We start from the raw sequence: 14787 nt of genomic DNA on the forward strand, positions 1-14787 counted from the left end.
CAGGGAGTTCCCATGAAGATGGAAGTGAAAGCCGTGACTGTTGTCCAGGTATTGTGTACACTGAAGTAGCCACATTGAACCCTTGGTGCTTCCTTTTGTATAATTGGGTGTGCAGGCTCACATTCCCCACCTAATGCAGTTCCCAGATCCCCTGTGATTCAGTCAGTAACTCCCCATACCTGGACTAGGATACTGAAGTTTCCTTCATCCATTGAGAGTGGTGGATCTAGGCCTAAACCCCCACCAGGTAAGCAAAATACAGTTTGACTAAGAAAATAGTTATACCTGGAACAACATCAAGCATATGGATGCTTTAATTCTTGTAACAATGGGCTAGGGATGGGAAGTACTCTGCCAGGGGCAAGGTCCAGTAGTCCTCAGACGTCATGTATTTTAAGAAAAAAGAAAGACTTTTACAATAACAGCAGGATGTGTTCTACTTAGGAAAGAAGGGACTTGGTTAGCACAAGTATAAAAGAGAGCAGGATTTAACAGGCACTTCATTAAACACAAAGTGGCAACAGCAGCTACAGGCTCTGCTGAAGAGACCAACCCTGCACCGTAGTGCTGTGTGACAGAGATATGTCACTGCATGCTGAGAAAGCCTGTGCCTCTTCACTGCCCAGTTACAAGCCCCCTTTGTAAGAAGGGTTTCAGGAAAAAGCAGGAGGTAGGAAAAAGCATCTCTTGCACCGCAACAGATGTTTAGGATCATCTTCTAGAAAGCCAGTTGGTCATCTTTACCCTTAGGGAACAGAGCTTAACAGACATGCTCTGTGTATCTTTACTATTTAAAAGCCCCAAACCATGGGCAGGCAGTGAAAGGTATGCAGCCAACACTAGAGGAATCTGACATTGGTGAGTCTCTATTAAAACTGGAATAAATCAACCCACATCTTTTTTTAAAGAAAATCCTTCCAACAGTATTAAAATGACTTGAGTTTTTCTCAGTAAGGTTCACCAGCAGAAAGGAGTTTCATTACTTGATACACAGGTGTGTAGGTCTGTGCAGGAGCTGGTGTGATGAGTTGAGCACAACAAATCCCTCCCAGCTGCTCAGCAATACTGTCTTGAATGAAGAAAAACCTGCTAGAGGCTGATTGCTTTGAATTTGCAGCTTGTAATTACCCATCCAGACTGCATACCTGTGTAACCCTGTATGGTGAATTGTTCTTTAATAGTAAGACATGAATAGGGTGCAGTATGTAACAATTAGAACTGTTAAATTACATGTATGAAAGTCTTTATTTGAAAATACAAACATGTTTTTTAAACATTTTAAAAGATCTACACTGCAACCAAAAAAATAACTTACATCTTTTTGTACACTTTTTTCCCAACAAAACCTGTTTAACAGTTAAGAGTGAGGCAACAATTTCAAGCTGCTGTGACACTGATGAATATCCATGGAATGTGTCAATAGCAAACAAGCAAAGGGGAGGACAGACAAAAGCACTGAATGCCCACAACAAATTAGTGCACATCACTGATCAAGTAACATTTATACAAAGGATTAAAAAAAAATTGGTTCCTCCTACATGAATTAACACACCCATTTTGGATCAAGTATGAACACTCAAACAGACTTCATTGTTAAATAATCTTTTTATGATTAACATCAATGAAAAGACTGAAGTTTAAAAGCGCACACAAAATTAAAGTTGGGGGAAACAAGGACTACACAGAGAAGAGAAACAATTTGTCTTGGGTGTTCACTTGTATTCTATTAATATGAACAGCCTGTCAAACAGAACTCTGCTTGTAAATGAGTGCTGAACTGTGCACTCATTGTCATGTCTCTTCTTTGCCAAGGCATAAAACCTAAAATAGGGCTGACTATGAGCATGAGCACATTGCAGGTATAAATTGTCTCCTTACTGCCCATACCAGGACAGAAATACCTGTTCACAGGTGAGATGGAGATGGTCAGTGCACCACACATCAACTTCAAGAGAATTATACAGCTCTCTTAAAAACAGCAGATTACTTTTCTCTTAAGTCAAATATTGTTATTCTTCCAAAAAGGAATTATGCAACATCTGTAAATAAATATTTTAATCTATTTTACAAACTATAAACTATTGAATAAATACAAAAATTTCATAATTCCATATAAATGCGTTTCTCTTACTTAAAAGGTAGTGTAGTGATTAAATATTTTTAGCACAAAACTAAGCTGACTTCCTGAAAACAAACCCCACTGAAACGTATCAGTGTGTAGCAGACCTGCTGCAGACAGTCCCTTCTCTTCTGCAAGTGCTGACCATAAATAACCTTTACTCAAAATCCTCATCATAGTCATATTCGTCCAAGTCTACATCAGCCAGATGGGAAGGCATTTCAAAAAATGGTCTTTTCTCCATTTGATACTTTAGAACACTGGCCTTCTGATGGTCTACAGGATTCAGTTCTGCTTCATACCTAGAAGTAGACAAAAAAAAAAAAAAAAGAAAATGAAAGAGTCTAACTATGCCAGGGAGTGCCTAAATGCTGGAATGCTAACAAGGCACCTGCAGGAAGAACATACTTTCCAATATTTTATATTTATAATAAAAAAACATAACCAGAACAGCACTAGGGTTCTGTAATAACTCCCTGAATTTAAAGTAGTTTACTCTCCCCTCACATTCACTATGCAGCCCTACTGAAAGGATTCAAAGCACACACTGACACACTGTTTCAGTGAACTGCTCATAGACTAGAAATGGTCAAATGCACCCCTCAGGTTCTTTTCAAGAAAGCTGAAATGAGGCTCAGCTAGGAAGAACAAAATACAGCTGCAGTAGGTATGACAAAAGAGAAGGAATACTGGATTGAGAGTCTTACTGACATGTGCATGAGCACCAGGAAGCGATAGCAACCTTGCTTTTAAACAGATGCTGGGAAGCAAAAGCCAACTGTTAACCCAGAAATTATTGATAACCACCTGCTGCTGATGCAGATGAATAGATGAATAATGAAATTTAATGTTTAACTAACACAAGTCAGTGAAGTCTGATATTTAAAAAAGGTTAGCTTCAACACTTCAGGTGAGATCAATCTATAATTCATAGCTTTTAAAAAACCACAAAGTCTCTGGAGATTTATGGTGGCAGATTAAAGAACTGACCATTTCCTGGGTTAGGGTAACTCAGGTTCATGCATGTCTTCCCAACCAGTACTTAATCTCATCTCATCATATGATTTTTTCCATCTACTTAACAGGACTGCACAGAGAGTGAGCTTTAGATACTGCAGATCTGTTCTTTAAAACTGCTTTATAAAGGTGTTAAGTGCTGATTAGAATTGTTCTTTCAGAGAAAGACATAGGACAAAGAAGAGTTAAATATTAAGAATCCACTAAGATTCTTAGTATTCCAAGTTAAATACTAAGATTCCACTTAGTTAAATACTAAGAATCCACTATGAACACTGAAATAGAGCAGCACCTTAGATTTCTTCCATGAGCTCACCACTGATTTGAACAGAAAACAAAAGTCATCTGAAAGTTTAATTCACCAAATTACATATTTAAAAACATGTAAAGGGTTTATAAAAAGAGATTAATATTCTAGAATAAGTGTTTTGGCTCATACAAGTGTACTTGGTAGTCTCATACACTATTAATTACATATTTTTATGAAGGATTTGTGTTTTTCTTTTTTAAGCAAGTGATAGTGGTGGTGAGGCTCTGCTTTAGTAGAGAGGATTCTTATCAACCCTCCTGCTACAGCCTTACCCGTCATTCCACTGGTCACTCGCTGCCTCTTCTGCTACCAAGATATCATACTCTTCAGCAGCATATTTCTCCCAATCAGAGACCTCTTGACTGTCACCTTCACCATCCTAAATAATTACATTGCATGTTATACAAAAAGGTATTAATTGTTAAGCACATAGCTGTAAAGACTTTTAAAATTTCATACTCACCCGTAGCATAGAAAACTGATCCTTCTGTTCATGGTCAAGGTATTTTTCAATGTTGAAAAAAGTATCAAAGAACACATTTGTCAACTTACATCGTTTTAAATCATGCAGAGTAATTTTTCCTGTAAAGAAGATTATGAGATAAGATAATTAGAGATCAAATAACTACAGCTGATGCTATCCTTTCTCCAAAATGGAGGAATCAAAAGGTACATTATCATTACTCAATCATCACTGCTCAAGAGCATTTGTCACATGTGCTCAATGCAATGGGAGGGAAGCAAACAGATTAAATACACACCCAAAGATGAGTCCTTCAAATTGTACAAAACTTTAAACTGTTTCAGACTTTTTTCCTTGCTGGGGTAGTCATCCTACAGTTCATCAGTATGTTGGAGGAAGATGCAGTCTACATCCCTTAGCTATTAAAAATCATTTAAGATGTTAGTTTAAGCTTTCTCAACAGATAGAAGTCTCCAGTGAGTTAGCCAAGGAGTGCTGGGGTAGCAGGTAGGAATCTCCTATGGCAGCAGCCCTCTCTCTTCCCTGACTTGAGGAGACACATGTAGGACAGGTGACAGTGTGTGACTATGCTTCATACAGATGAATTTTTCATGGAGTCAAGGTTGCCACACTTGTCCAGTCTGATCAATATTTACTGCTTGAGAGGAAAGCTAAATGCTCAGAGGTGTTTTGTTTGATTTTTAGAATGTGATACTTTAAAGACTCAAATCAATGGATGTGTTAAGCATTAGAAGTATTTGTCAGATTGCTCAGAAATGTTACCCTATTTCAAAGCTGAATATTAGAGCTTTTGCAGAAAGGCTAAATAATATGAGATACACAAGGGAAGACAGATGACTATCCTTAAAACTCCCCTTTATTGATTCACCTGGAATACAGATAATCTTCCATTGTTAATCAAACAGGAGCTAATTGAAGATGTTATAGAAGAGTTCAGTAAAAGCCAGACTTGGAACAGTATTTCCTCAGCATTCTGTCCCAGCCTCTAAGAAAGTGTAACTCAAGGACATCACAGGGAAGCAAAATCCAAATCCCATTTGTACATGGTTGCCACACTTGCATCTGTCATGAAGGGCTCCAGTGTGTTCTGCCTGGCTTGTAGCTGGTGCTCCAGAATGACACAAATCCCCTGTGGCACCTGTGCCATATCTGTCAGACCCACACAGATGTCTGATGCACTGCACCGTCTCAAGTGGCAGCCACTCTCCACGACCAAGCAAATGATTTGAATCCTAGTTACATAAGCTCCCAATTTAAGTTAGACTCCTATATTTGGTTCATTGATTTGCTCTCCAGTTTCCCTTTATTGCAATGGGAGCTTAGACATGCAACACTCCTGCAGATGCCTGCCACTGTCTCAAACACCAACAAAACAAGCGTGAAATTTAAGTAATGAATTCAGGTCTCCAGAAATTAAAGTTTGCTTTTTTGTACACAGAGCATTCTGTAGAAACTGTATTACAGTTTAGCCAAAACTTTATGAAAGTGTCTTGTTTCAGATCCACAAAGTGAAACATCATTTTATGCTGCTAGTTTTTTGTATTAGAAAAACAAAAGATTTTTTTCTTAACCCACCTTTTAAACACCATTCAATTTTTATTAGGAAAAAAAAAAATCAACTCTTCACAATTGGCTTTCATTTTTTTTACCCTAAATAACTCATTTTGGTTGTATTTGATAGCCTTCTTTTACCATCCTCATGACACAGAGGAGATACATCAATCTTATTTAATTTGAAATGCAGAACAGAAACATTGGAAATGTCTGCCTTTCTGAAGCACAATGTACAAGACTGGAAAGGAACTACTGAGCTCAGGAGGTGACTGTGAGCAACCATTTAATACAAATGTGCTTCTCAGAGCTTGCCTCACTTCATTTTAAATGCCCCCCAGCACCCATGTATTATACAATATTGGTCTAAGACTTCATTCCACTGATATCAGGGATTGAGCTTTCAGATGAATCACACTTCATGTTCCTTTTTCATTTACAATTTTATCTACCTTTAGAGATGTTTTCACATAGTAAATCCATTGGCTTAACTTGGTTTAAATGAGAATATCAATCTTTAAGTTCTAGTTTCGAGCCATTTCAATTCTCTCAGCATGCAAAAAATCACATCTCAATAAATGGCAACTGCCTTATTAAAATAAAGTTTCTTGTAATTTAAATATTCTTAGTATTAGAAAGAAAGTGGGCAATAAGCAAGACTTACTAATTGGTTGTCTAACCATAATTGTATAGAACTTCATGCTCATTTCTTAATTTTTTTTAAGATGTAAAATGCAAACTGAAGTTTCATTAGCTAAAAGTGATACAATGTCAAATGTAGGAAAGTAGCAGGTCTATGGAGTTTCAAATGGATGTAAAAAATAGCCAAAACCTCAGAACAGTTTATTATTCCATTAATTTTAATCCCCTTCTTATGAATTTCCTAAGGGCAGCTTAGGCTTCTAATGTAAAATAAGTCAATACTGGTCTAAGAGACAAACACTGTTTAGAAACTCTTCTCTCCAGATAAACTCAATTAAATGAGCACTGGAACAGGTGAGAGAGGAGTGAACCATCAAGAGCCTTTCCTGAGAGCCTCACCTCAGCTAGATAGTGACAAGATTTCACTTAAGATTAAATGTGGCTACAAGCACAAAATAATATCTGACCAGGAATTTTAAAGCAGCACATAAATTTTAGTATGGAAAGAATGCCTGCCTGCTGTTGGAAGTTTTTAAATTTTTTCAATCAATTTTCAAGTTTTTCAATTAATAAGCTTTAATAGATTTTAGTGAAAAGACAACCTCAAGGCATTTTATTTGTATGATCAACTGAGTGCTCTTAAGAGTGCACTAAGTCCTAAATCCAGAGAAACAGAAGTTACAGATGGAAAAGTATTTTATTACCTTCATGTTGTGGCTTTACAAGATCCAGCATCTGGCATAGACAGTCTTCAAATGGCAAAGGTTCTATGGCCATGTTATCTAATTTTTGACACTGTTCTTCATAAAAATATTCCAATTCATACATAGACAAAGCACCATCCCCATCAAGATCCATGCAGCGGAACCAGTATTCAATGCTGAAATTCAGTCATTAACAGCAGAGACATACTTACTACAGAATTTCAACAATTCATGTTGCCTGTTTTAAAAGCAAAACTAGACTTAGGACTACATTCCACTAATCCATAGAAAGTCATTGAATACCACCTACTGTGGTAAAAATTGTTGGTATTTGCTATGCTATCCATTTTGCATTTGAAAACACATTTGTTAATGGTGTGAAAGAAAAGACAATAACACATAGTTTTACATTAAAAAAATCAATGAAAAATTGAATTGTACATAAAAACTTAAGTATTTTGGGATTGTTTCCATATTAAACAAGCTAGTGACATGTCATACAATAGGTTTTTTATCAGTACCATACAGATAATAGTAGCTGCACACCTTCCCAAAGTCCTTATCATGAAACAACTGCAATGCCCTTAATGTCTGGCTCTTCATAAATAAGCCACACAAAACTTGTGAAACAATAACATTGAATTAGCCTCTTAAAAGTCACTAAAATAGACTTCTACAGCAACAACAACAGGAGGCACTGATAAATAAGGACGATGCAAAGACTGGGCTAGTTTTCCACTCATGTTTTTATAGTTTAGCTTCTACCATTAGCGTTGCAGCTGTTCATCAGTGGTCCCCATTTAAGGACTGGAAAAACAAGGTCTTTGTTTCTGTTAAAACAAGTTTATTCTTACCTAGTTGGCGTTTTCTTGTCCTCTTCAGATATCAAAAACCAAACAAAATCAGCATAGCTAATCTTTCCATCTTTTTGTGCTTTTCTGCCTCTTGAAGGCCAATGAGGAAAAAGAAAGAAAGTTTGTTTTAGAACACCTAGCTTTTACTAACCAAAATTAAGGATTGTTTTCCTTGTTGCTATTAACTATTTACTCCTAAACGATGCAGTGTTCATAAGATGACTTGTCACAGACTTCATTGATCATTCAGGATAAGGAGCATGTGTTTCTAATGCAATGGTGAAGAGGAAGGGGCAGCTGGAGAGGAAGGTAGCACCCTGTCTAGGATTTAGAGCTTTTCTTCCTGGGCAGCAATGTCTCGGCTTAATTGTTAACAGAGGAGCTATTTAAATTAATTTTTGATGATATATTATATACAAGTATATATGCTTTTTAGAATTTCTATTCAGGTAGAAGTGATGAGAACTTAAAAGCTTTACAGAACTCCACTAGCTAAAAGTTTTTGAAGGAAAATATAAAGATAAAAATGAAATAGAAATATTCAGGAAGTAACTGTCCATGGCAAGAACATAATTGTCTGCTTCTACTCTCATACCACAGCAAACAAATAAGGTCCACATAGTCAACCTGTCTAGTAAAAAAATCAGGTAGGCAGTTCCTAGACATATTACATTTCAATCACAAAATTAATTTTTTACTGTTTTATCTTCAATGTGTCTGGAAAAATCTGGTATATGTTTTGTCTTGCCCAAAAAACTCACATAAAGGAGTAAGCTCTAGATATGTGCCTGCTGAGTGTCATTTCACTCATTTCAGCTTTTATTTCTGTTTATCAGTTGCTTTCTAGCTCATATACTGTGCTAGCAAAACATTTAAAAAATGGGTAAAATGCCATAAATACACAAGAGGAAATCAATCCAAAGGGGAGAAATGAAGAATACTGTCAAAGATGTGAATTAACTCAACTGGAGGCATTTTTGTAAATTTATTGATGCGATAAGCATTGATTTTACAATTAGTACTTAAAAGCTCAGTTCTCCTTCAGCATCTTAGGTTTGTGGGGCAGAAAAAGAATGATGCTAACATTTCTTCCTTCCTCATTCCCAGTCATGCTAAGTCATACAATATCAGTGGCCAGTGTTCATACATGTAAAGAAAGGAGAGTGAACAATTTGAACTGTGCCAAAGGTGCCAAGACCACTCTAGTACTACTAGAGTTTAAACTACAATACTAAATCTTGAAATTCACTGCTCCTTTGCAATGAGGAGACTTTTTTCACTGGAAATATCATACAATTTAACAAGCAAAAATTAAATTTTATTTAGATCAGCATAAAAAGTAAGTACCTTGTTACTGCTCCTGAGAAGATGCGCTCTATCATCCTATTTGAAATTGCTGTGAAGAAAGATTTAAAACAGTGTCAACTCTATGCAAGTTATTTTTGCTTTGTATTGTCTCGTTGAAGAGTTTACTGGAATAACTTACATGTGGATCTCTTACACAGATCAGTGAGAAAGATCAAGTATAGTGCTCAATAATCCCTTTGAGTCCTTTTAGAGAGGATCACTTAACACAAAATCTCCAAAGCAAAGCTACAACCACCCAGCTTTGAATTCAAACTTAACACAGAAATAGTAGTGTTATAAAAGTAATAAAATTGGCTGATTAATAAAACAGCATTTCCCAGTTCTTGACAAGTAAATAATGTTTTCCAGTGCCATTAAGTTTTACATGACCTTGGCAAAGAGCCAAAATAGAATTGGCATGATCATACATAAACATACCTTACTGATTCTGACAGGGGTCTATTTTTGACATGGTTTTGATCCATGCTTCTATTTTGAAAACATTTCAGGGATTTTATAGACATGTCTTAACTGAGCACTACCTCTCTAAAGGATATTCAATTAATCCTTAAAAATTTGCAAAATTAAATTGCAGGTGGAATTATATTAGTTGTGCTTTCTTTCTAACATGTACTAACTCAACAGAACAACCATTCAAATGAAAGTTTTCCTTTGTCACTGTCCAAAAGCATAGTGAAACTTTAGTATACATATTTTCAGAAGTAATCAGAATTGTTTTTATTCTTTTTAATGTGGGATAATACTCAGTAATCGCTTTGCGTTTAACTAAGCTTTTCCTGAAAGAAACACTATTAAGATGAGCACAAGGCATCTAAAAAAGCCCAATAGTTCCATCCAAGCAACAAGGATATTTTTAATGTTTCAAAATAGGAACAAGTGTGCAAGACTACAGAATCACAGTCTTTTACATACTATACATGCAGAAAATGTAAACCTGCTAACTAGTGCCAAATAGTACTAAACCAAAACATACTGCAACTGAGTTAGCAAAAAACTTTAAAATAAGCCAAATACCTGAAGGTATGTTTGTCTTTTCTACTCTTTCCATACCTTGCTATAAAAGTAATACCACTTGAATAATATCAGTAAAATGGATTGTGTCCCACATAACAACCCAAAATTGCCAAATGCAACCATTTATAATATACCAACCCTTAAGTAACATTTCCTCTACTTCTTTGCCAAGATCAGAATTCAAAGTCAGAATTTTCCTCAAATGTAGTATTCGTAGGTGCAAAGTAGTATCACAGATGACTTGTCCCGCTTTAGTTCACTGAATCAGCAGGATCAGCTACACCAATGGAGTCATGAAACTGGCCTTGGCATTAAACCACTGTCCTCAGCTCAAAGTCTACAGGTCATTTAATACATGTAAACAAAGGTGCTTCATTTGTCATACCATGATCATTATGTCGAGCTAAATCCTTCCGATCAATATAGAGGTCGTGGTCTGTATCCAGCTCCCAAAATTTGCAATAGATAACGTAAAAATGTTCATATGAGAAGTACTCTGTCAGCTGGTTAATATCAGCTTCCTCTTCCAATAATGCCACATTCTATTATCAGAAGGATAAACAGAACACATTAAAGGGTGTGTAAGACATTTGTTGAATGATCTAAGTTCTCATAAGTTAATATCTAATGCTATTTCAGTGGAACAATTTTTGTTTTCAGGGACAATGCACACCATACAGCATGACAGCAAAACAGAACACACACACAGTAGAAAATGAATGCATTCACAGAAGAATGAGTAAATCAGCCCAACTTCTGCTAAACACATTTGCATGTATACAGCTTTAGATACAAAAAATTACATTTAAACATATACTAATGTATGAGAATTAATGCAATTGGGTCTTCATTACTTTTTGGAAAAGGAAGAAACGCTATTTATGTTACTCCCTTAAGCATTTAGTTAATGCAGGTTTAAAACTTCTAGAAATATCTGTCTTGTAAAATTTTAGGTATCACGTACCTGCAAAAAGTTGCTTTTCCTGAGCTCGTTACAAGTTATTTTCCCAGACCAGGACCTATTTACTGTATAAAATATTCTCTGTATGACCTGCAAGAAAGAGAAAATGGAAAGAAACCTTAGCTATGGTAATTAAATCTGTCCAAATATTTGTCAAACATGTCTTAGTACAGCTGTATTAGAAAGCTCCATCTTTCCCCCATTTCTATTCTTCTCATTAGTTAGAACTTCTCTTGTTTCATATTATCCACTATCCAAACCACTTCTAAATCGACATCTAAACTCATCTAGATAAGTTTTATTTCAATGCTGCAGTACTCATGTCTCACTCAGTAATGTTGCAAAACACTCACATGCTATCCAAAATATGTCTACTGGCAATTGCACTACCTGCAGTCTTCCAGATCTACAGGATATCATCTAATAAACCTAATAACGTATCTTATTATTTCAGATTTAAAAACTTGCATTTGCTGTAAGACTGTTCTACTTCATAAATGAATTTACAGAAATAGAATTGGGACTGTTTAAGGATCAGAGTACAGCAGATGTTGCTACTTCTGAAGTCCACATACACAACAAATCATCATCTGACAGAAATACTTCCTGCAGGTGCAGAGGGAATGTTTTTCTCCATTAAAATTTATTCTATTTGAAGTTCCTTGGGGAAAAAACCCTGTTAATAGCATTAAAAGAAGTACATTAATATTTTCCAAGTGAAGAAGAATGAAAAAAAAAATCTATGCAAGAAAGATGACTAGTTCTTGTGCCATGACTGATACTGGAACCAGAAATAAATGCATCCAGTTGAGTTCTTCTGTTTAATTAAATTTTACATGTACATCAACTTGATGATCTTACAGGTCTTTTCCAAACTAATGGTTCTATGGCTATTTTGGACAACTCATGCATTCAGAGTCATTTTCTTGGGTTTAGTTCACAAACATAAGACTTTAAAATATGGGTTTTTTTTGCAATTTAATTCAGTATTCACCTCAATTAGTTTGACTTAAGTCAGACAGATGTACATTTCAAGTCAGTCATTCACCACTAAAAAAAAAAAAAACCACCCCAAAAAAAAAACCAAACAAAAAAACCCAGACAAAAATCTAAACATGTTATGAACTATAACTGCTCAACTGGTGATTGATTATACCTGCTAATTGGCAAGACTCAATATTGCATGTGTAGTGTTTCATTTGCAACAGAGCAGTCACTGACTAACATCCCCATCTCTTTAGGAACCTCTTTCCCACAATTAAAATGTCCTCCCCACTACAGACTAAGTTTTTATCACTTCAGACCTTAATTGCAGTAAATGAATAGTTTATACTAACCAATAATTTCTAAATTACAAATAGAAGAGTGATGTATTGATGAAGTTTTGAAAGAAAGCTTAAACTGCAGAGCAGCAAGCTCTTCAGTTCTTATTTTGAACAAGAACAGCTGGTTCAACGACTCCAGACAGAAGAATAGATTATTGTACTTCTGAAACTTAATTAACTTAATTCTAATTGTGAGTTTATGGAAGGCCCATTTTTGGCTTATACTACAAAGCAATTTTTTTAAAAAAGGTTTTTGCCTTAGCTTTGCAACTTAATCCATCTGCATGTCATTATCTCATCTGTTATACATTTAACTGGTCTAAAAATAAAAACAAAATTGAATGTTTGGTAAAGACAACTGGGAACAGACTTAAACTGTTTTCTAAAGTCAACTGAGGCAGAGTATAAGCAAATTACAGAGAATTGCCTTTACTGTGCTGCACAGTGCTTTGTCAGAAGGGAGGGGAAATGGTGCAATAAAGAGACTACAATTTCAAGAAGTCATACTTCATATAGGCACCTAACATCCTGGCAGAATAAATGTCATTTGTCACAGCAAACATTTTAAACTTATTTCAGCTCCATCTTGGCCATATGTCACTAATCTGGCCACTAGACTGACCAACGAACCAATACCACATCTTAGCAGACAGAACACTTTGCTTCCATGGCTTACAAAACACATGCTAAAGAGATGTATGTAATGTATATGCATACACATACATATATGTATGTATGTTAAAAAAAAATCAGCAGAAGAATGGCTCATTTGATTTGCAACTGAAAGTATCCTTTAGATAAAACTTCAAGTAGCAAGGTTAAGCTAATTGAATACATATATTAAATACCTTATTTCATCATAAGTAAAATAATCTATAATCATAATGAAAAACTTCCAGGAAAGAGTTTTAGACTAAATTTTGTTAATAAAATACTTCCAGCACTAATTTATTCAGTATTGCTAGACTCAGACCTACTCAAGTAAGCTGTTTCTCCAAAGAAATGTAACTGGAAATAGCAGGACCTTTTCTTTCCTACTGTTCTTCAGGACAGGCAGCAAGCTATCACAATTTTAACCAGAGCAGGTTTTGATACAACCTAGAATCCTTTAAGAAACAAAGCTACTCACAGATGGAACAATTCCTTCAATCAAAACTGACAAGAAAGTCCTGTGAGCTCAGGTAATCATTATGACAAGAAGCAAAACCTAATGCAGCAGGACATACTTGATAGGCCAGCAAGTCTCTGTAAGAAGGATATAATGAACAAAACCCAAATGGTCTCAAAAAAAAAAGCTTCCACAATTTTAACTTGGGTCAAAGTACAAGCTGGATAAAAGACGATCAACTCTGCATGTTTTTTTGTTGGAAAATATTCATTAAGCTAGTTTTCACATGCACAAAGAAAGTGAACTGAATGTCATTTTGAAGAATTTTAATCTTTTGAGACTTCAGTGGAATCGACTGTCTAGTCTACAGTTGAGAAAATCTAATGTCACTGATTTTTCCCTTGGGTACAGAACAAATACTTCAGTCACATAACCCTGGGAAGACAGAAATGAAACTTTTCATGTATAAAACCTTCCTTGGAAGAAAAGTCTCCAGAGAGAAAAGTGGCAAGCAGCTTCAATATTATCATTATTTCACTTAATACTGAACATAATCATATTAATATAGATGTTTCATTCAAGATTTCATTTAATTAATCCCAGACTAAGGTCAGGATTCTAATGTGTACAGTCTACAGCCACAATCAAGTCTTTAAGATAACAGCCTGCTCTCCATTTAATGTTCATTAACTTATCCAACACTATTACAATTCACTGCTTCTCTTACTAGTATTAAATTCAGCAATTCCTTACAAATGTTAAGAAAAACTATCATGCTTAAAAAAGACTCTTTCTCCACAAGACTTCTAGTTAGGTAGAAAGGAAGACTGTCAGCCTTACTCTAACTCTACTCTTCCAAAGGGACAAAGATGCTTAGACATGTTGACTAATCTTAATTAGACATGTTGACTAATCTTAATTTTGATTTTGTTAGTTAACCAAAAATTAGCTTTTCCAGATACAAATCACTTACTGTTGTAATATACCGAGAATGAAATTCAGATGCTTCTTTTAAAAATGAAAGGCCAGGATGACTATTCACCACATCCTATAAAAAAAAGGAATAACAATATCCCAAAGAATATTCATTACCGACCATATAAAACAATTAGCACAGAATAGCACACTTGCTTCCTTAACCAAAACAGTTCAAATTAATTACCACAATCATTAATGATAACTTCGTTTTCACCAGGGTTTCACATAAATACCACTACAAACTTTTTAAAAAATAAAACTGTCGTTTAAAGAAATCAGATTAACAAAAGCTTTTATATATCTTTCATACATTTTAGGAATATTACAGGATATTTTTTTCCTGAGTTTTAGA

General features: G+C 35.3%; 1 protein-coding gene across 4 annotated transcripts in view; it reads right to left on the reverse strand.

Moving 5' to 3' along the window:
* Positions 1-1226: 1226 nt before the first annotated feature.
* The window catches only part of PPP2R3B (protein phosphatase 2 regulatory subunit B''beta), a 44763-nt gene continuing 31202 nt past the window's right edge, over positions 1227-14787 (reverse strand). For all 4 annotated transcript variants that reach the window (XM_085056032.1, XM_085056018.1, XM_085056027.1 and 1 more), the window contains 9 exons: positions 14431-14505; positions 11028-11114; positions 10449-10605; positions 9029-9077; positions 7682-7771; positions 6828-7003; positions 3910-4028; positions 3719-3825; positions 1227-2421 (listed from right to left, as the gene is read on the reverse strand). In XM_085056032.1, the coding sequence (XP_084912158.1) occupies positions 2277-2421; positions 3719-3825; positions 3910-4028; positions 6828-7003; positions 7682-7771; positions 9029-9077; positions 10449-10605; positions 11028-11114; positions 14431-14505 (1005 nt within the window). In that variant the 3' untranslated portion in view covers positions 1227-2276. The remainder of the gene's footprint in view (positions 2422-3718; positions 3826-3909; positions 4029-6827; positions 7004-7681; positions 7772-9028; positions 9078-10448; positions 10606-11027; positions 11115-14430; positions 14506-14787) is intronic.

This window comes from Lichenostomus cassidix, chromosome 1 (genome assembly GCF_008360975.1).
Source record: "Lichenostomus cassidix isolate B80296 chromosome 1, HeHo_3.0, whole genome shotgun sequence".
Classification (NCBI taxonomy): domain Eukaryota; kingdom Metazoa; phylum Chordata; class Aves; order Passeriformes; family Meliphagidae; genus Lichenostomus; species Lichenostomus cassidix.